Here is a 23240-nt window from a genome sequence, read left to right as displayed (position 1 = left end):
GTGCCGTTCCGATGCCGTAATAGAAGCCAGCGAGATAACGTTTCGCATTAGGGAGGGAGGGAAAAAAGTGCTCCTCGAGGAAACCGTTACCCCGGGTAGGGCCATTCTAAGATCTGCCAAGGATCTAAATTCAGCTGTGTTTCCTCAGCATTTCAGATAGAAGGACGTCATACATTAAACATCCCGAGGCCAATGCGAACACCAGCGCGCGATCTACAGCGTTCTATCTAAAAGAATTAGCTTTCGCCATTGATCAAATAGAATCCCGTCCAATGAATCCCGTTTGCAGCTTTAATTTTCATTATTCCGAACAGGTTCGCTGAACAACTGTACGGAAAACTCGAACGGTGAAAGCAAATCTTAACCCTTTGTGTTCTCCCCCAAGAGTTGTTACGGTGGCGTGCATCAACGCAAAATGTAATTTCTGTTTATTGTAATGGAAACTCGTTTAATGAATGAAGTGAAATATGGATGATGTTTCAATTGCAAACGTTTATAAATGTCTGGTGAACAAACGACACTTGGTTTTCATAATGGTAGCGAAGAATTCTTCGTTACCATTAACAGAAAAATTTTTAATTTATACAAAACGTTTACTGCGTTTATTAAAAAAAATTTATGGACAATTTTGCAGATTAATACCATCGTAAACGATGTTTTTAAATCAAGCAGTAAATAAAAATTTACTTACTCAGTTAAAAGCAGCTTTGAATTAGAAATAAAATAATTGAATGTAATTCAGAGTGAATGTATCTTTTGATTAGAATATAATACCTGGACTTTCAGAGGGTATGAATGTATGAAATCAACAATTCACAAGACTGATTGAAGTTGTGTTAATATTTTATACCACTCGTGACATGAAATTTAATTGATCCGTACGCTCGAACCCATTGTCGGTACGAAACAAAGTACTGAAACAAATTGGACATGCCTTTACAATGAAACTAAATGCAACGAAATTTAATTGATATACATATACTATGCTTCATTAAATAGTATTTGTGATTAAATAGTATTTGTGTATGTATTGTTTGAGGATTATATTGTTACTCTATCCATTGATTCATCATTTGCGTCCAATCATCCAATTTCAATGTAATTGAAGCACTAACACCGATGTTCCTGTCGTAACACATTCATCACAACTGAACTCTGGACTGTATACGTTTATAGTTTATTGAAATATGCAAAACGCAATAACTTAATTATATTCAATCGAATCGAGTCATTGATAAAGAAAGTCGATTTCTCCATATCTCACGTATTCAAAACTTTTTCGGTAAATATTTGAATTTACATAAAAATCCGTGGTTAATTACAACGTTGTACATTATTTTATTCTAGCGGCATTAGTCACCTTACATGCCCTCAACAATTATTTGGTTGTGTTTATAAGGAAATTATAAATGAAATAAAGTTGAATCGTGTGTATTCATAATTCATCGATATATCTGGCAACGGCAGACGTCATGGAAATATAGTCCATTCTATCGATCGAGCGCTGTATCCTTTGCGTAATCATTCCTCAGCTCGAGGTGCAAGATACGGTAGTTAATGGTAGGTCGTTTTATTGCACTTCGACATGAAATATCGACTAAATTACGCATGTTATGTGCGTTCTCTATACCCCCAAGCGTACAGCAGACAGATAATTTGTTGCCACGTTAGACGTTATAACGCCATCTGTAACCCCTGTGCTTGCAATCACGTGCAATCCAGCTGCATTTGAATGACTCCTACCGCTTGGAAGTTGCATATGCTATGTCTATAATTCACTTTTCACCCGTGATGTTCAAATTTAGCGAACTTACGTACAGCAAAACCTCGATTATATAAACTTTTCTGGAGGTACGACGTTCTTACAGACTAAAACATTATATTTTCTTATTCAGTTGCAAGAAAGTGGTTTTTTCGTGTTTCATGCGGTGTAAGAAATGCTTCTTGAACAACAAATTGCTCAAAATAATGGAATCTATTCGATATAACGTTCTCTGATCAAAAAATTTATCGAACTGTACGTAGTTGAGAGACGACCAACTTTACTTGTTCAAAGAATCGAGGTTCTCCTGCACTTTTCACATTGAAAAATACCTTACTATCAATTTTCCTGAGCGTAGTTTTTCAATTCGTTTAACTGGAAAATGTACTTATATTTCCACTGACATAATTAATTGCATTATGGAGATTTTACATTAAAACCTTCCTAATCCTTTTCAATTCGTCACTAAAAGTTTTTGTCACACAGAATGTGTTTGCGAGGCTTTTAAATTATGGCGTATAAACCCAACAGATGAAAAGAGGATTATAATAATTTCGACTGTAGAACCATAATCCAGAATATTCCTATATCAAACGATGCACAGTATAGACACAGGATTCTACATATTTCAAATAGTAAATAAATAAAAACAATCATAAGTCGATACGTATTCCACATCGATCTGACACAAAGAAATTCCGAAAAACAAATCATTTTCTATTTTCATAAACCTTTTTGGCCAACTTCTAATCCTAGACGAACAATTTTCCTTTCTTCATCTTCGATTAAGCTTCGTCAACGATACACACCATATAAATTACTAGGTCAATTTTAAATTCTCTTTTCCACAATGTTATTAGTAATAACTTAGTACATTTTCACAATTACTACATATTCCAACATTTTCATTCCAACGGGATTAAATGCACAGATCGTTTCTGGAAAAGCTCGCGGTATCTCTGTTGCACTGAAATTTTACCGCGAAAGATCGTTCACTAGACCGACGCCACAGTGGCCGGAAACTTGCACATCCCCTCTCTGTACCTTCATTATTGCAAAAATTAATCTGCAGTTGAACTTTGTTCATTAATGCGAGATCATAAAAGTTTAACAGATTTTCATTTCCCGACGGGAGATCAAAGAATATCTGAATTCAGCTTCAATATTTATTTTTACCTCGCGCCCCCCACCCTTCTTCTCATTGAATACGCACGGGATAATAGGGGTCACGAGCACGTCCATCGGATTTTTGTATACTTTCCCGTCTCTATAATTGTTCATCGCGTCGAATCCATTCGGATATCGATGTGATCGCGTACGAAGAATAAATTGCTCTCAGCTTTAACGAGCTTCTCGCTGGTTAATGAGAACAGTTTCATCGTATCGACAAATACAGCACACACGCAGCGAACACGTAAAAATCGCTCGGAATATGAATGTTTATCGTTCGAAAATTTTCGCCTGCACGCACGCCGGATTATGAAAGTTTACAGAGGAACGCGAGCGATCGCGAGAGAGCTAGAGGATATTACTTTATGTTAATTCGAAAGCTAACGATTTGTGATTATGTTACATTTCCCATGTTCGATCGTAATGACAACGAAATTTTAATTACCGTTAAACCCGGTTACTGCGAATTCTAATTCCGCGCCCGTAACTATTCCGCCGCCCCTGAACGTCTCTTTATCGAATAACGATGAAACGGGTGAAAATTTTGGGAGTTGCATAATGGTGCTCGATCATGTAAATAACTCGGGTGGGAGCTTCTGCTTCGTTAAGAATTGAAAAAAAAAATGATAGAAGATATAATTGGTCGATAAAACAATTTTGTCTAGATAAAGATTATATAATATTATGTTCTGGAATAAATACATTGAGGTGTTCCTAGAGTTTTATAAATTAAGATATTCATATAAAAAGATACTTTTGTGTTTCTAACACGTTTCATTACGTTAAACAAATTTTTCGATCTCTAATCGAAATGGAACTATCAAGTTTTAAGATATCAAAGTGTTAAGTATTCGAAACACATTTTTCCAATGCCTCTGTCTAAAACTTTCAAAAGTCCAGAAAAAATCGAAGGAAAGTCTTTATATCAAGGAAGCTTTGAAGGTAACTCACCATATTGTAATCACGAATTCTATTGCTTCAGATTCGACTTCAAAGGCACGCTGTTCAAATCCAGTAAGTAACGCGTGTCAGTCATAGCACACTTACTTGCCACTTAAATATCACATTGAATAATTTGAAATTACAAGCTCGATGTACGTTCACAATTATAGGTACAAATTAAACACACGCGAATCGTATTAACATTGGAAACACTATTATTTTATAAAATACAATCGAACGAAGTTTTCCTTTCTTCATCTTTAAAGGGTTCAAAGTACAATGAATCGTGTTGATTTATTTTGTTTATTTTCTTTTTATGAATTTTCATTAAAATGATAAAAAACTTTAATGAACACGAGCTTTACGTCACAGTCACTGAACTATTAATTTTATGCTTGAATAAAACAGTAACGAGATACAAACAACACTCCCGGATACGTCTTTCTGTTCCGTTACCGACACAATACCGACTGCTCGAAGGGACGATTCAGACTGAAGTACCAGGTATACCGGTCATAAAATTCGAAACAAAAGTGTGAACCTTCCACCAGTCACGCTGTTGTATTTGGTATGAAATACTATGTATTTTATACGGAGGATCGTGTCTTGAACGCTGTCGCGGCCGATGGAAAGTTAAGTAATAAATGAAGGACACGAGGGGTCGTTCTGCTGGAACTATCAGATATGTTTACAAATTTTAACTTTTCCATCACACTTTTCCCCATTCATTGTAATAAATACGTTTATTATCTTTACTGTACGACTTATTAATCATGAGAATTGCGAGATAATATTTGGTCATGTAATAAACAATGTACTATATTGAAAACTCTAGTATTTCTTCTTTGAAGGTATAAAAATGTATTTTCTTTATTTTCCAGCTATTTATAAAGATATTACGTTCTACTAATTAAATGTGCTACAAAAGATCATCCACTACACAAGCCATTGAGTACAATATCCATTATTTCTAGAATATTCTATTTTCGGAAATTTCAAAAAACATGGTTCATCTCTCCTAGACTTACCCTACGCAAACCTCAAAAAACGTTACGTGCGAATAAGTTACAATTACACAAATAACTTTCCAGAAGCCTACGTACCGCAAACGACAGTATATCCAGCCTGAGAAAGTTGCATACGTCTCAGCAGCGAACAGCTGAAAACCGTCACGAACATCAAACAAAGTTGAATAAATCCGTCACAAATCCCGTGAAATCCGAGGTACAATAATCGCCGTCGAAGAGGGCGACAAAATCCTCTCGATTCCTTTGAATCGCCCGCGAAGGAAGAGGAAGAAGACGAAGAAAAAAAAAAAAGAAACGAACGAGGGCGGTAAGAGCAAGTCGATGCCGGTAGTCGTCAGGCCATGGAAAGACGTCGTCGAAACTCTTGGAAAACGTTCATTCCGCTAAGAACTGGAAGCTCATTTCCGGCTTGGGCCGGGTTGCCGGCGAAAGGCGCGTAATTCGATTTTGCACTAAAAGAGGCAACCCCGAAAGCTCGGCACCGACCTGACGGCGAACGAACTGACTCTGGTTCGAAGTCGACAAAAGAAGCTGACCCCTACCCCTCGATTCGGCCTTGGTACTTTATTCATACCCGTTGGAGGGAGGGCTCTTTGTTGTCTGCCCGGCGGTACTTAACACGCTCTAATGTGGCCCAGCGTGAAGCTAAAGAGCAGCACAAACGAGAAAACTTGGATACAGAACTTCGTTTAATAACCGGCTGGCTGTTGGTTGTTTAACCTCTTCGCGTGCCGCGAACCGGTCGGTCTAGTGTCGAAAACACTCTCGAGAGGGCAGGTCCGTGTAACCGAGACTGAACGAGGCCCGTAACCGTTGGGGGGCGTCGTAGTAGTGTTACACAACCGCTGACATTATGTCGCTTGTATAATGCGAGCCGCGGGTTGTCCCCGCCATTCAGGACGATATCGAGCCCGTTACACGCTGCCAATGGTTCTGATTGCATCGTAAAACTTACCTCGTAAGAGGATGTCGATCATGAATCGCTCGTTCGCCGGCAGTACGACGACCGGGGACCGTGTAACGACCCACGGAACTTTACGCTCGCGGCGGCCACTGGAGGAGAGGGGAGGAACGACGACAGCGCCTCCTCGCGGAGATCGCGGGCGTTTAAGGGCTCGCGAAATTCCGGCTCGTTTGGAGTTTATAATGAAGAGTTTTGATGCGTCCCGCGTTGGATGACCGGCACCCGGGAAAATTTCGAAAACATTTCATTCAATCAGTCGCCAGAGGAGTGGAAAGAAGAGGGGAACAGTTTGTTAACTGGAGTGCGGAGGAGGTATTCACGCGACGCTCATGTACACGATGGAAAACGATAAAAGTTTCACGCTCGTTTTCGGCCGTAAGTAGCGGGCAACGGGACATGAAAATGCTCGTCACTTCCGGTGGTGGAAGGGGGCGTTGCAGCGCCTGTGCTACGGGTACGCCGTTTCCGGCGATTTAATGACGCGATTGCTGGAGGTTAAAAGATTCTCGGGGAAAAATTGAAACGCTCGAGTTAATTGTCGCGAGACATGAATTATTGATGAACAGCGCGGAAACTATAATGTAATAGAAACAGCTAACTACACAAGTTGCTTTCGAGAATGTCGAATTTAATGTTACACGCGAAACGACGATTTTATGGGTTTTTAATTATCTCTCGAATGGTAAGGTGGAATTTAAGGTCGTACTTGGTAAGATGGGGTCGAATACGACACGAGCTCTTTTTTGCTATTTTCTGACGGGCAACAAAAGTTGTTATCGTAAACTTTTATTTTTGTTTATTTATATAATACGAAATAATAGTTGGGGTATATAAAATATGATAATGTAAGGATTAAACTGTATTAAGTCGCATTAAATATTTCAAAAACATAATAGAAAAGAAAGTGAGGACATTACAAAAGGAACTAGAACTTGGGTGAGATACAACTCGGATCTTACCATTAGAGAGGTAAATAACGTGATGTATCGTTTGCAAACACTTCGAAATAAACTATAATTATTCAGATCATAAAATGGCAATGAAAAGAACATAGACAGACGTTATTTCTGTATAATTCAAAATAGCCCTTTGATGACCCTATACCACCCCATACAATACCAGTACAACCGGGTGGGGGTGATTTTATAAGAGAAAATAAGTAGAAAAGAAGGAATAAATATTTCTCGTTTGAAGTTTCGTTTTCGAGAATATCGAATTTTAAAATTAATCTGGAACGCGTATACCTATTCGGCGTAGTAGTAAGTAGAAAAGGAATTCAACGAACAGACGCGCTACGCAAAGACTATTCCATTGCCCGCATATCCAGCAGATTTCGAAGTCGATTATCTCCAAAACCAAACCTGACAGGAAAGAAATTTATTCTTCTTTTTCGACTAATTTTTGTTTATAAAATTGCCTGCCTAGTTGTACTATCCGAGCTGAGACAATCTATGTAACTTAATTGGAGCTTGTCCATTCCAATAGTATTATCAATGTGTCAAATTCACGCGTACAGTGATAAATTAAATACAATTTTCTGCACAAGCTTCGATGAGTGTTTGAAGCGTTCTCTCCACTGAATATTAAATATTTTATAAACTAATAGCCATATGTGGCTGAAACAAATATTCAGAATTCCCAGCTCTATCACTTTGACACCAATCCTCACTCAAAGGACAGTGTTACACCTGGGGACCGGTCCTTATCAGTGCCGAGGAGCATTCGAACGCTCATCGAGAGGATTTACTGCAATACATTTTGTGGGTACACAATTTTAATGAATCGGTAAATTTACGTTCCTCTTCAATTTACCTTGTAAAATCCGGCGGAACAGTTTACAACTGCGTATTCGTATGATTTCTTCCTCGTGCATGCTTTCCACGACAAAAATTGCATTAATGCGATGCTTTTCGCTCGACTGGCTAAACGCATTGCACATATAGCTTCCGGGTAACATTGTTGAGCGTTTCGCGAAATATAAACCGACACGCTTCGAAGTTTCGGATCGATTATGAATCCCGTTAGCATTTTGATATCACGCGAATTACTTACCGGCGGTTAAAGTGCCGCGTAATCCACGATGTTTAAGCGTGTTTCAACGCGTTGCATATGTTAATCGCAAAACCAGCAACATAGAACGCCAGCGCGCGCTCGCTCGTTCTCGTTCGAACGTATGATACGCGCTTCCAACATTCAAAACCAATTACACGTTTCACTGACCGAAGATATTCGGCTGGCAAATGTTTCGCGTTCAATCGAAACCTATTTATACAGGGTTGAATCGAAAATTGTAGTACAACGTTGGCGCAATCGTTGCGCGGAATAAATTTGCTTAACAGAGAGCTTCCTTTCTGAGAAAACAAGGGGCTCTCTGTTCGGTTTCCATTCAATTACCCGCATGTAAAATATTCTCCTGTCTTTCCGATCTTCTATAAGAATAGGGAACAGATCAAGATGTAATCCATGTCTCGTATGAATGTCATAGATGGAATGAAAAAGAACGAACAAAGATTCAGTAACTATTTTGACTGAATAATTAATTAATTGCTTTCTATTTTTTTTCTAGACACAGAAACGGAATAAGATTGATAAATTCTTACTAATTTCACTGAAAAATTACAAAAAGATAACTTAGAATTGCAGAGTATCCCCTCCATATTGTTCCACCGCTTGGGACTGTCAATGTAATTATAGGGAGGCAGTGAAGACAATTTTTCGATCATCTTGTCCATTCGTCTTGATAGGAAACATTCAAAATCAAAGAAATTATTAACGTAAAAATATACAAAAAATATTAACTCTAATTCGTTACTTCACATACTTATTCGAAGAAATCTATTATACCATTAACGAAATTAGCACATCGTTCGTGATTGCCGATACAACGTCCACGAGATTATATCTGTCAACATTTTATCCCTCACGTACTAACTGGCCAATAGAACGGTGCGATAATCACAAATTTCCATTTATCCCCAAAGTCCCACTTTTAGCCCGTCATCAAGATTGTTCAGCTGAACTGGTCAGTCATAGACTTTCAATCAAACATAGCTTCTGCCAGCGAAGGCTAATTAGAGGCGCAAACTGACCGAAAATCCCTGATCAACCGGCTAGTGCTTCTACCGCACTCGGTAGACCCTTCAATTAATTCCTCGTAACTGGAAAAGGGCGAACTGGAAACGGCCATATGCGCTGCACGCCATTGACAAACGAGTTTTCGTAAGAACGTGTAATTAAGGGAGGAACGCTAGCGTGAAACAGTTCGAATGTCGTGTATCTGTCACACTAGCCCTGGTCTGGATACGTCATCCCCCCAACCCTCTTCCGTTACAAGTGGCTTCTCATGAATCTGTGTCTCATCGAGTTGTTTCAAAAGCTGGTCTGCTCCGGGACCAATGACATCATTGTCTAACCGCAACTCGATGCAGCGTATTATTCCGACACGACGGTTCGACGTCGGGCCAAAGACAAATTGACCGTCGTCGGGAGCCGTTGGATAAGTAGGCATTTACGGCCGTGGTGTCTCGCGCGTAGAACCGTAGGAACATCTCTCGGCTTAACGGGTGGCGGGGGGAAGGCAAGTGTCGACGATGCAAAGGGAGCTTAAACGGAAATAATTGCGTTTCCAAGCTGACGCTTCCGGGACCACCGTCCCAAATGAATCAGCCGCGGCGATTTGCGAACAGGGGGGAGGGCACGGAGGGAAGCATTGCACACGTCACACCTGATTTCCCTTGTAATGTTTGAACCTCTTAGGAGCACCCGCGCGCGTTCTTTACGTTTCAACCTCCCCCGAAAAGGGACTACGTAACTTCAAACGAATTGAATTACATTTGTACCACCATTCACGTTCACCGGTTTTGTCGGCGTTGCTGAACGCAATTTTAATCGAATAACGGGGTAATGGACGAGTCCGTTAACGGAATGCTTTTGTTCGGGAGGACGAGAGCGTTTCGTATTTCTCTGCTCGTTGTTAATTTTGCTGTAATGTGAAACGTCGAGGGGGGGGGGGGAATTCCGGATGATATTTTATTCGATTGATGATGTCACCAATGTCTTTTCCTTTTAATGGATCCGCTTTGTTGTTCACTGTCCGAGCTGTACTTTACAAATTCAATTTGTATAATCGGAAAAGACATCGTCGGAAGTCATTGGTATTAAAGTTCAATATTGTATTGATGATAGTAAGAGGATACCATGAATGTACGTCGTTAAATTCATGCTTAATTATATTAATATTCCTTAAATTAAATAGGAATCTATGTCTGAAATCAAATCGGGAAATTCTGTTCACCTGTATTTACAGGGGAACATACCGAAGTCCCACATCCTGATTTTTATGAAATTTATATGGGAGATAGTTCTCCAGAAAAATTTTTGGCACTTTTTTTTGTCTTTCGTCGTCCATGTTGAGGGTGCAATGTCAGTTCTTCAGGAGTAGGAAATAGTTGTTTTTAAATTGTGTGCTTTTAAACGGAGAATTTAGTCAAATAAAACAATTGAAGAAACAATTATTTGTTTAAATAATACATGAAAAATATGAATTTCTTGTTCAATTTTCTTAGGTGATTACATTTTCCATTCGAAAACACATAATTTAAAAAGAAACAACTTTTTCCTACTCCCTCTAGTTTCCGAGACATTCCAAAAAATACACTCTTATCCCTTAAATTTGGGTGCTGTTATCACCCCGTTAATATGATAAAAAAGACGTGTTAAATATTTTTTGGAGAACTGTCTCCCACATAAGTTTGATAAAAACCGGTGTGTGGGCGTTCGGTATGGTCACATAAATGTCAACCTTTCATCTCGAGTGAAACAGACCAGAACAGTGTATACGAGAGCCAACTAAAAATTGAAATAATCATTTGAAAAATAAATTCAGATACAAATCACTAATTAGATTCATTATTAATTGCCTCATTTATGATTCATTAGGTGAACTGTTTTGAAATGGTTTTATTGGGAACGAAATATAAATTATCCCATGAATTATTCGTTCACGTTACACACGAAAAAGAAATATTCTAACCATGAATCACGCGAATTCCCATCTGTTTTGAACCGTACCGTCTTCCATCCGTACGATTTATCAAGTTTCAACGCTACTTATGCGCGACTCAATGGAATCAATACTCCTTTCTTTGATCCCTGAACTATCCAAGACACCTGGCGGCTTCGACGAGGAACCAGACGAAAATCGTCAAATTATTCCATTCGATTCACGGTGTTGTGCGCGAATTCCAAAGCTGTAAACACAGCCGCGCACACTCATCACATATTCATAACCGTTCTATATCTTCGGTGGACGCGGGCGGTTACTTCGTTCTATCCAATTGCGGTTGCTCCGTCAACATTGTGAATACATTATCGTCGCGTTTGCGGATTCCCGTGTCGCGTTAATTGCAATTACGCCGCGTAATCTTCTCGCGATATTTCTTGCGATGGGGGATAGGCACCGTCTGCCATTTGGATCGAGCATAAATGACTGTGTATCCACGACCGTTACATTTCGGTGGAATGTGCATTAGATCTAACATTAATTCTCCACGAAGTTTTCTTATCTTTCACGTTTTGAGAAAGATTAATTCAATTGAACGATAGTGGTATGTAGAATATGCAAAACACGATGCAGTATAAATTTTTAGAAATATCACTATACAGTACTGTCTCGATAACTGTGACGAACTCGGGCCTGCTTTGGAGCATTCGTGGAAAGGTGGAAAGTTTTCAGCCATTCATAAATTCGTTTTCTTGCATGAAGCCAAGCTTCTGCTTACCTTCTGTTTACGTAAAACGTATTATGCACGATCATGTTCATGTTTAAGACAGTTGGAAATCGGCGTGCTTAGATGGTTAACAGAAAACCCAATCTACACCGTAATTTCAGTTCAGTAAATTGATTCATGAAAATCTGTATTTCCACAAAAATCCGCAGTCCAGCGATATGGAATCAGTTCATAATAATAATGTTTTAAATGAAGTCCTGATGAGGGGCGGTAGATCTGTGCGTCTCGAGATAGCTCGGTGGAACACACTGAAGCCCATTGGTTCAAAAGAGTGTTGATTTAATCTGTTATTTATGAAGGGAGCTCCCTGTACGAACCGAGCACAAGAAGGGAGAGATACGTTAAAGAGGCAGGGTAGAAAACCGCGGGAAACGCACTTCACTTCCTCTTTGTGGGGAAATTATCCCCCGCCGTTGCGGTTCTACCTTTGCCCGCTATCGTTATTAAACCTACCTCCGCCCAGATCAAGTAGACTGTGCTTAACCAGCTACAAGTTAGACAGATACGATTACATATTTTTTGTTTTCTGAATCAAAAGTAATCACTACGGAATTGAGTAGATCGGTGATATTAGAAACAGATTTAAAGTAACTCCTGGCTTAATTTATTCGGAAAATTTTATATTAAAGAAGTGTGGATTGACCTATTAGAACTAATTATGGTGATTAGTAGGTTGGTCCAACTAAATTGGATCAAGAGAGTGAACTGGATACACTAAGAGTGATTAAAGTAGAGATTAGAAAAGGCGAAGTGATTCCGTTGACACTAATGCGGAGAAGATAGTACCATTAATCCTGATCTTTCTAGAGTTTATAAATGATAGTCCTCTGACCCGACGAAGAGGACTAGGTTTCTGTTCATAGTGTCGTGATTTCTGCTGGCTCGAGTGTTTTCCGAATGGATCAGTTAGATCGCTGTTATGTGGTTTAGTAAATGGAGAAACGATTATGCTAGATTAGAACCAGACTATTGAATTTAATTACTGTATCTACTGTGATTAAGGAATGCAAAATGGTATTAATATGCGACAATTATACGTAATATTGAAACGTATAGTAACTTTAAGTCGCCCCTTAATAATTCCTATCTGAAGTAATTCAGAGAGAAATTTTGTTTTTCTTAAACAAATGCATTTCTCTTCAATTAAAATTCTCGTGTAACAAAGTGGTTTCCAACCACCAATACCATTGTCATTCATTTACACAGTAGCATACAGTGTAAATAAGAATTTTTAAGGTTACAATTAATGTGCAAACTCTACGAATTAAAATGACAAAAAGAATTCACATACAGACATGAAAAGGATGACTCACTTCTTTGTTAATATCACGTGGAGTCAGAATGGTCGTGTGTATGGGACCGGTAGCAACTGTTTACAAGATAGTACGACATCTTACTGTTATTCACCGAAATATACGAGGCCCTTCTCACGAAAAAAGACCTCGAGATTACCGTGATTTCCCGAGACGAGGTCGAACGCCTCGCAATGCGAACGCTGTGTATGGGTGTGGTCGGGGTTCATTTTCCTTTTATTCAGTTCACCGTCGGTGGCTTGGAAATCTCCGACGTAAAAGGCTCGTGGCTCGGCGAGAAACAACCCGAAACAATACAACTGGAAACAATGGTCGTGCTGTTGACGTCATACCGATATCTTGCTGATGCAGTAAGCTACGAAATTTCTCCTTCGAATTTCCGCTAAGGACAAAAACAACCGAGACGAGACGGGGCGAATTCACGGGAAACAATTCAAATCGTACGTTATTCCCCTCGTCGTTCGTATAGTTTTACTCGAGACAATAGCTCATATCACATTTCAATATAACGAAATAACAAATAGAAAACCGAAGTCCATTTCAATTTTTATATGAAAACACACAAACGAAGTCTGAAATTATTCAATCCATGTGTAATTACGCCATATATTTTATAACAATAAAAGTCATACATTTTATATGAATATACAGGGTCCGACAGAATAATATGTAAAAGCGGACAGCACGTCATTTCGTATAAAAAATATAAGAAAAAATATACAACGAATAACACTTGGCTGGTGCGTCTGATCATTGCATTCCGTTTCTACTTGCTACAATGTCGAATGCACGCGTTACAGATTAATCTTCAAATTCGATTTTCTCGAAAACTAAGCGGTGAATTATAAAATCTTATAGTATATTTTTTTCTTATTTTCTCCCGAGGAATCACGTGGTTCCCGTTTTTACATGTTATTCCGCAAGGATGCATTCACCCGCGTCTCGAAATGCAACTGTGCTTTTTTCGTTTTGAAGTCATGAACATTTACCAAGGTAACTTAAAGACTGTCTTGTCAGGCTCTTTCGGAATAGCACTTTGAAACTTAGCATCATGGACGATAGTGCCAGAATTGAAGCCGAGTGGACGGTGGTGTCGACGTACAATTTTAATGAGATCACAAGCATGACAAACTCCAGTCATAAGACATTAATTGTGCTCTGTGATTATACGCGATCCTCGACACACAACAGATTAGTAACTTATTCCGAGGCATGTTGTATTGGTACCCACAAAAGGGATCACTAAAGTTTGAACGTCCCACGTATTTCCTGCGAAATTGCGTAGCTTGGTGTAAATGACACTTTGCAACACCTTTGTAGAGAATTATCGTTAAAAACGAACGAGTTTTCTGTATATTTTAATGTTGTATCGCGTCGAATTACGTTTGAAACAATACCAAGCATAAAGTGAAAAAGGCGTCTCTGCTCGACAGAGACGAGAGCTCGAGTGAAATGAGTCTATTAAAGCTCCCACCAACAGCATCTTCTTTCTGTTCCTCGGAATTTCAACAAATGTCACGGATTACAAACGTAATCTAATAATTTCACGCAACCGAAACCTAATGCTAAGTTGCAAGGCATACATTTTTATTAAGCGTAATGGGACGTGTAATATCTTGACCTTCTTGATTAAAGCGAAGTAATGGTTCGGTTTCATGTGAGTGGTGAATTAGTCATTAAGTACAGGTGATATATAAAATTTCGGGGGACTTCAATTATTTTATATTTGGAAAGTATAATACCGATTGCATTTTCAGTTAAATAAAATGAATAAATTGAATAAATTCGATAAGAAAGTTAAACTCACTTTGGGACTAGAATTTTGAAAAAGCGTGCATTGTGTAGTCATATCTGTTGAAAGATTAATAAGGAAAAGATTTTCAACTTAAGTCTGTTTGAGGATAGAGTTTACATACTTTCTTGGTTCGTCTTTAAAAGTATCCAGTAATTTTCAGATAGACCAATATGTTCGAGGCATTTGAAAATGTCTTCGGGTTTCTCCAAAAATTCATCGAATGTCGTTCCTCTTGCGCTATCCGAGTCCAGACGGGAATATACCACTGAAATGCAACATTGCCTTATTGAAGGGAATTTGAAAAATTAAAACGTTCAATGCCAGGTGGGACATAGGCGACCTAGATATGTCGGTGAGTGAACCTTTTTTGGGGGAGACGTCTATATTGATCCATTCGGTATTGAAATATTAGGTTGTCCGGAAATCAACTGCGGATTTCCAGCGCGTCCGTCGGAAGAATGAACATACAAATTTAAAAACTTTATTCGAATAGAAACTCATTCCACTATGTCGAACCCGATGGTTTCGATTTATAAAACCATAGAGTTACCATTTGAAAAGCGCTCGCCATCGTCAAAATTTCAAACAATGGCCCCTGAAATTTTTAAGCTCGTCGTACATGACATAGTTTCTCGAATATTCTGTTTCATAAAACATCTTTCGACCGTTGTCGACACAGGTTGACAGCATCAACTTCTCTAATTTATCGCAAAACGATTAACCGAATTATCGATTTCTTACAAAATCGCGACCAAGAGTGTATATACCACATGTAAAACTCAATTCTAAAGCGTTTTAATAATTAAGACAATGAAGTCCAATATTATCTTATAACACGTTTGCTGCCACAGTGAAAAGGGCCGTATGTAGCCAGACACACTTGGTTTCGTTTTTTAAATCATAAATCGTCGAAAACATATGCGCTTAATTAATTCTTTGACTATGGAGCTCTTTAGATTTAAACTGAATACTTTTTCGCATACTGTGCACCCTATCTAGGTACCGATTAAAAAAACGAATAAATAAAATCTTAAAAAAGAAATACGATTTCTTTATTGCCGTTGTGAAGGTAAGTATAAGAACATGAGTATATATGTCCATCTCAATAATTTTTACTTATGTCGGGAGTGTAAGCTTAACACAATTATCAGACGCATACAGGAAATCCTTGATGAATGTTCGAAGACTCTCAATATTAAATATTTCATAAACTAATAGCCGTATGCGACTCAAAGAAATATCATTGGCTTCAGAATTCCAAGCTCTATCACTGTACTAAACATCCTTAAAAGGTCAGCGTTACACATGGGGACTTCCCCTCGTTAATGCAGAGGAGCCTTCGAACACTCATCGAGAATATACTATATACGTGTCCATAGTCTACGTCGACAACTTTCGTTGGACACATATGCACCCATAGCACTCAAAGGGTTAACAGAGGCTATTGGTCTTGTTTTAAACTATACTGGGATATTAATTTCACGCTAAATTTTATAGTAGTGTTTAAATAATTCTGCCTCTTTGCAATTTATTTACGTGTCTCCCATTGTTTGGGTAACGTGACAGTCAAAGTGTTACAGAATCAAACGTATACTGAACTGCAGCGAAGATACGATACCGAATCGAGTTTAATATTGAATTCCATATGGTTAATTACTCCACCCGTTGCAAACGTTCCTGACTGTTATCGAATGAATATTATGGAAAACAACAATAATTGTGAAATCCGTTCGAGCCGCTAAACACCATGATATTCACTGGATGTCGTGGAAGAAAGGGTGAACAGCAGGTGGCTGAACGTTTTCACGCAGCTCCCCGCTGTTCGCCAACCACTTTACACGATACTTGTCCTTGAGACAGCCTGTATAAAACGCTCCGCTTTCTAAGGTGGCAGCTCGTCCGGACCATCGAACAGAGTTATCGAGCCGATAGGGAACCCATCCGAGCCTCTGTCCCTCGGTAATCCTAGGGGGAGGCCGCCGCTCGAGCTATTATCCCGGAAAAGCCAGTCGAACATCCGATTAGGAAAACCGAACATACGTTATTTCCTACGTGAGGAACGTTCCCCGCCAGCCCGGTCGGATCGCAGCGAAATGACATTTTATCGTTATTACATTTAGGAAGCAAAGCCGGAACTTGTCGATCCTCGCATAAGCGAATTTCCTAACCGACATCTTTATAAATCTCGGAATCCCTGGCTTCCGATAAAACCAGGTTAACGACGAAAACATACTCTCTCGTCGAGATAACATGAAGTATATACGTTTCCCTTTCTTTGCGCTTTTGTAAACGGTTATATAACAAAGATTCTTTAATCCTCGAACGGCACTGTCTGGGTCCACTTTGGTCCACGGATTTTAGAAATTCCCTCTACCATTCCAGCTTACGGAAACTGACTGTGGCATCACCGTCCTTTATATTCGTGTTTCGTAAGAAGACTTGAATATATTTTGTAGACATTCGCTCCGAGACATATCTAAAGATAAGCAGAAGTCTATGTGCAGCCGGGAACCGACATCTATTTGATCGTCGAAGAAGTTTGTCGAAGAAGTTTGAAAAATTGTCTCGCGTATCTGAATATATGTACCATAAATATATTTCAACAGATATCCCATTTACTTCATCATTTGCGCCAGAAAAAATTGCCAAGGTATAGCTTTTGAATTTTCGGGTTCCAAAGTGGTCTAACCCCTTAGTACAGTAATTTCCCAATGAGAACGACAGACTCAAGTCCGCTTCGGAGCATTCCTGACAAGGCGGAAAGGATTTCAGCCCCTCATAAATTTTTTTTTCGCCCAAACCCATGCCCTTCTTAGCTTCTGCTGACTCTGTATCGATTGCTTCCAGAGGGGTACCCCTCACTGGTGCGGATAACGCCGTTGCTCGTGTCGCATTCATCGAGACATCACTGCACAATTATCCCTTGCTTCTGCTAAAGTCTGAATACACCTCGCGTGGACAGCAACGAAGAAAAATTCTAAATCGATAAATCGTACACGATAGTCGAAACCGTTAAAAAAAATCAGCGTTCAATTAAAACGACACATCGATCGTGTGCCATCGTGGTCCATCGTTGTTCCACCGTACCCTAATCAGGAATTCCCCTGTTGTCGTACCGCGAGGCGGGTGAAAGTCTCCGGCTAAGTTAAATGGAAGCAAAATAAATGCAAGGGGCGCAGGTTCCGGGCCGCGATAATGGGATTTTTCAACGGTTTATTCCCGTTGGCGCTCCCCGCGACTTGTTGTAATTGATAAATGGAGATCCAAAAAGGGCGGGGCGTTCGCGGGGTGGAAAGGGGGAACGAGACGGATGGAAAAGAATGCCCGATGAGCACAAGGGAAAGGTGAAGAAGAGAGAGAGGGAGAGAGAGAAAACAGAGAGAACTGCAGTTTCACCGCATACCGGAAGATGAAGGCGCGTCCGTTCTTGAAGCGTTTCATGGCAAACCAAATATTCGCGGTATGCACCGGCGTTGCACGCCGGAATTTCCACCGTGGAGTCGTTATACTGCGAGACCACTTATAATTAATTGCTTTAGTTTATAATCGCCTTGCGGCCATTGTGACGCAGTCATCCGAGTAACGAGGATATCCCGTATTCCGCGTCGAGTATCTGTACCCAGCTAATCCTGCACCTTTTCTTTTCTTTTTTTTCTTTCTTATGTAATACGCGAGACGAGCGCCATGCCCGCTTTTCCCCATCACCCCGTGCTTTATATTACAGCATCAGTCATCGGGAATATCGTGGTAAGACGGGGACAAGAATGATTAAAAAGGGATTGCTACGATGACACCATCGCAAGTTGACTTTTTAGTTTGTTCTGGTGAAGTTCTCTTGGGATTGAGTATTTTAAAAGGATACAGTCGAGTAAATATTATGAACTTACTACTATGTGTACTCTTCCAGAAAGTTGTACAGTAATGCCCCCATGAGAGCGACGAACTCGGACCGCTTCGGAGCAATCATGGCAAAGCGCGAAGGTTTTCAGCTTCTCATAAATTTGTTTTTTGCCCGAAGCCGAGCGTCTGTTTAGTTTTAGTTTACTCTGTTTTGAAAAAACCGCAATGATGTCATCGTGATGATCAGATTAGAAATAATTTAACGTAATCGAAGCACGAGCCGAAAATTCCAAATCATTCCGAGGGATACCGGGAATCCGAAGTCTTTTGAAGGTTCGACTAATTTTAGAGTGTCTATGGATTTGACAGAGATAAATGTTGTGAAGTTCTTGGAGGTCTTGGGAGTCTTGACGTCATTTTAATGTAGAATAATAGAGTCCACGTGTTTCTGTGCCGGCAGTTTGAAATATATAGGCATCTGCTTCAATAGAGATTAAAGCGTTGCATAACGCAGAAACGTTAGTAAGAATGAATACAGTTAATTATTGAAACAGTTCACAATGCATACTGTTCTACAATGGCAACGTTGCTTAAGAAATGTTTAACAACCCTGAAGTTAGAAATTTCTGCCAGCAATAACTTGACATCTCACGAACGTTTTAACTAAAAATAATTGTTGTATACAATTTAAAATTGAATTATTTTGGTTTTTATTAAACTGATATTTATACGCACGAAATTTAATAGGTTATTACGGCAATGCACAGTTATGAAACAATAATATTTTTAACGCCGTTATTGTATAGAAATTCACAAAACGAGTCGGTATGTACAAACCTCAATAAATGTATTTAATGAGACATGTGTATCGATTTTCAATTTAACAAATTCATCGCTTGAATAATATTCTTTAAAAAATGCAGGAATCCTAAATAATATTAATTTCAACAACACGTAGAAATATCTATTTACTTCCAAAAACAAAATGAAATTTCTCAATAGTCCAATTATATAATTTATTCCCTTCTTCGAACATAATCAAGCGCGATTAATTCTTTTTGTTCATCGTGTAAGTGTTAAACAAAACCGAGAATGTTGAGAAACTTCTATCTAATTGTATGCAACGAGCTACAACTCCATGTCGCTAATGATCTAAACGTCAATGCGACACTAAATACTTAACTAAAAAAAGGAACAAAACAATTCTACTACAAAAGGTTGACTATAAAACCGAAATTTCCAATTGTAAATTTATCGAAATAATTCATAGAACTTCAATCAAAAGACTAACGTGAAAATTCTAACGCAAATCTTTAAAGTATAACATTAGAATATATTGTTGACAAATTGTGTTCACGTAGAAAATACTGTAAGTAAATATATCTGCGATGACTAATGAATACGAAACTATTAATGTTTTCGTATACCCGAGAAGTGATTTACAGCGTTCACTGCGAATACAGAGCGTTCTTGTCACATGCAGGGTAAAATGTCTATTGTTCGTCTGTATAATACGAGAAATCTAAAGTGTCGCAGGCGGTTCGTTCCGAAACAAACGCGTTCTTGCCGCGGCGTGGTTCCGTCCATTAACTTAAACGTGACGGTAGTTAACCAAGCGCCGATAAACAAATTCCCCTTCGTTTTATCGTACCGACAATTGAACGGTACGTGACGAAACGCAATAATTACAGGACTTCATTAATGCTCATACGCCGCCGCGGATCGTATATTTTGGTTTTCACACCAATTACGACGGCATATAGCGCATTTAATGCTAATTTCGCATATTTCCCACGACAATTTAATCAGAAATTCGCTGGTCGCGGGTTGCGCCGCCGCGGAATGGCCGCCGCCGTAATTGAGATTTATCGACGACACTTTTAATCAAACACCAAACATTCAATGCAAATATGTGTGCCGCGGTCGCTGTTATTATGCCGTTTGCTTTTTGATATAATTACGTGCATATTAAAAGTTGATTTTGAGTAATTTAGTGCTCCTGATCCTGAATATGCTATTATTTTTCCTTGATTGGCTCTAGTTTTTGAGATATGAGTATGTCTCAAATATTTTTGCAAAATACGGGTAAAAATGAAACAATTATTTGTATGATTCTGAATTAATGTCATTTACATATAAATTGATGCAAGAAGAGGCGGGATAATTACATAGAAAGTATTAGAAAGTTACGAAAAAAGAATCTATAATCACTTCCATAAAATTCACCCGTGAAACAAAATAAAATTACTTATTTTATTGTTTACTTTGGAAATCATTAACCCGAAAGTAAACAATTTTCACAAAAGAATTTTTAGAAGAGGATACGTAACAAAAAATACGAAGAAAACTATGTTAATTCCTCCGAGAACAAAAGAATAAAATTATTTCAGAAGATATTGTACAGAAATGAAGGAACAAATTGTTATTCGTTCACCCTAAATAATATATGGTACAATTTGAATTAAATAATCCATGAACTTATTAAGTCTCTGCATACGATGATATCCATAAACCTGAAAATCGTGCAGTGAAATTTAAGTTCTGTTTGACTGTAAACAGATAGCATGTCTATACGTGTCTTCCATCGATTAGATGAGACCGCGGTTGTTTGAGTTCACAGATTGCGCCTCCGGGGTATTAAGCTGTGTTATCGCAAATTGCTCTCAGACATATGCGTACCTGTACAGTTAGGGATGCGGGAAACGTTTCAGCTACTCTGTCCAATGAATTTTATCATCTCGAACGCTTTTATATTATCTGGTTTGCTCACGACATTCTAAAAAGAATAACCGGTTATGCAAACGAAAACTTGAAAGAAGTTCCATACGAATATACCAGTGATCGTTTTTTCTTTAAAAACCGTAACAATTTGTATTGATTACCAATAAATCGTATTGTATAAAATTTATGTAGATCATTGTTGAATGATATTTTCCAAAGCGAACGATATAACCTTCTTGAATTTTTTTTAAACTATCGACTTTATGCAGTTCCAAATGTGTAAAATACAATGAATACAGAAGATCCCTGGAATTCTAAAATAAGTGAAGCAATTTTATTAATTACTTCTTACACATCGTTATAATACATCCTCCAGGATAGACAAAAGTAGTACAACCTGGTAATAATATACGTCGTTAGTTAATAAATAATAAACGTCCTTTTTCAACGGGCTTTATTTTCTCTACCCAAAAGTCATTAAGCCTGAGATCATGAAGCTTGTGCCACTCGTTGGTAAGAATCCATCAATTCAAAAGGATCTTTCTTCGAAGTAAAAATGTGATCAAGACAAGCATCATAATTATTCAACCTATACATCAGAAAATTGACAATTTATGCAACAACTCGATGGTAACAATTTTACACAATTGTGCATTGTGTTTCCACCGAAATTCTTCCCCCAGCTTCAATTAATAGAGTAAGTCGTAACAAGACCACCTGGATTATCTCACGATAGGTACAACTCCAACACAACCATGGCTACAATCCCCCTGAGACGTCCAAAGATTTCTGCCTAAATAATTTCGATCGGGTCGATTGCTCCCTTAACGAGGCCCGTGCTCCAGTCGCGCCCTGACGCGTGAATCCAGTGGCGTGGGGAGGGGAGGGGGTGGATGTCGCCGCTAATAAAGACGATACACAAATTCCTGTATTTCATGGAAGATGCTGTGGTTGTCAGCCGCGTGACACGCGATAAGACAATTTGGCGGGCAGACAGAGAGCAATAATTCACGTCGACAATGCGCGGGGGTGATATCGATTCTGCGGCAACAAGAAACGATGGTTCTCTGACGCTTGGAATAACTGGGCGGGTAGACGGCCAGCCGACGGAAAATCACAGGGGAAAAAAGAATCCGGGATACAAGCACGGATTTGCAACCGCACGCGCTCTGTGAAGAGAAGATCCCCCCAGCTGGGTTCCGGTCATTAAATATTTAAAGTCCTGTCAGCCGTGAGACGCTCGCTGCTAAAATAGAAACTCAAGTCCCAACCCCTCGTGAAGAAACCTTCTAACGAGTGTGGGGACACGATCAGGTGAGGGTGGACCAGGGAGAAGGAAGAAATATCGTCCAAGAGAGAGGACAGTACATACGTACCAACGATCGTGAATCGACGCACTTCACCGTCACCCCCCTCCAAGCCGAAAAAGCAACCCCACACACCTCGACCCCCTACTGTGTCGAAGGATTGCCCGGTAATACAGAGCCGTAATAAGCCTGAGGGTAATATCACTTTTATGACGCCCATAAGTATCGATTCCACGTCGACGAAACTCGATGCCCCCGATAAGCCGACCTTTGCCATCGTCATACATACTTTATACGAGGAATGAAACGTTTTCTCGTCCATGACGCGTCTCGTTATACGGGATTATGCCTAGACGTATTAATTTTTATCGGTCTTCCATTCGTACCTCGTATCCCGCGTCCATTTACGTGACCGTTTTCCGCTCGTCTCTCGAGGAAAAATCGTCTCCGATACAGGGCGCGCAGCTATAGCCTCGATATTTTATGCCCCGGGATGAATTTCTGCATTTGTACCGTTTCGACGAGTACGATGTCACGATGTGTATGGCTGTGTGCTGTTCAGTCTATGCTTTGTTTCATCAGGATTTAAAACGAACTATCGTTGCCCCC

At 39.3% G+C, this 23240-nt stretch overlaps 1 protein-coding gene across 1 annotated transcript in view; it reads right to left on the bottom strand.

Annotated features, from left to right (window-relative positions):
- The window catches only part of LOC107194360 (neurotrimin-like), a 127027-nt gene extending 116753 nt beyond the window's left edge, over window positions 1-10274 (bottom strand). The window contains exon 1 of the mRNA XM_015583977.1: window positions 10183-10274. Coding sequence (XP_015439463.1) covers window positions 10183-10274 — 92 coding nt within the window. The remainder of the gene's footprint in view (window positions 1-10182) is intronic.
- Between the last annotated feature and the right edge of the window lie 12966 nt (window positions 10275-23240).

The sequence above is a fragment of the Dufourea novaeangliae genome, unplaced genomic scaffold (genome assembly GCF_001272555.1).
Source record: "Dufourea novaeangliae isolate 0120121106 unplaced genomic scaffold, ASM127255v1 scaffold39, whole genome shotgun sequence".
NCBI classification, from domain to species: Eukaryota; Metazoa; Arthropoda; class Insecta; order Hymenoptera; family Halictidae; genus Dufourea; species Dufourea novaeangliae.
Note: the sequence above shows the minus strand (reverse complement) of the source record. Positions and strands in the feature narration are given on the sequence as shown.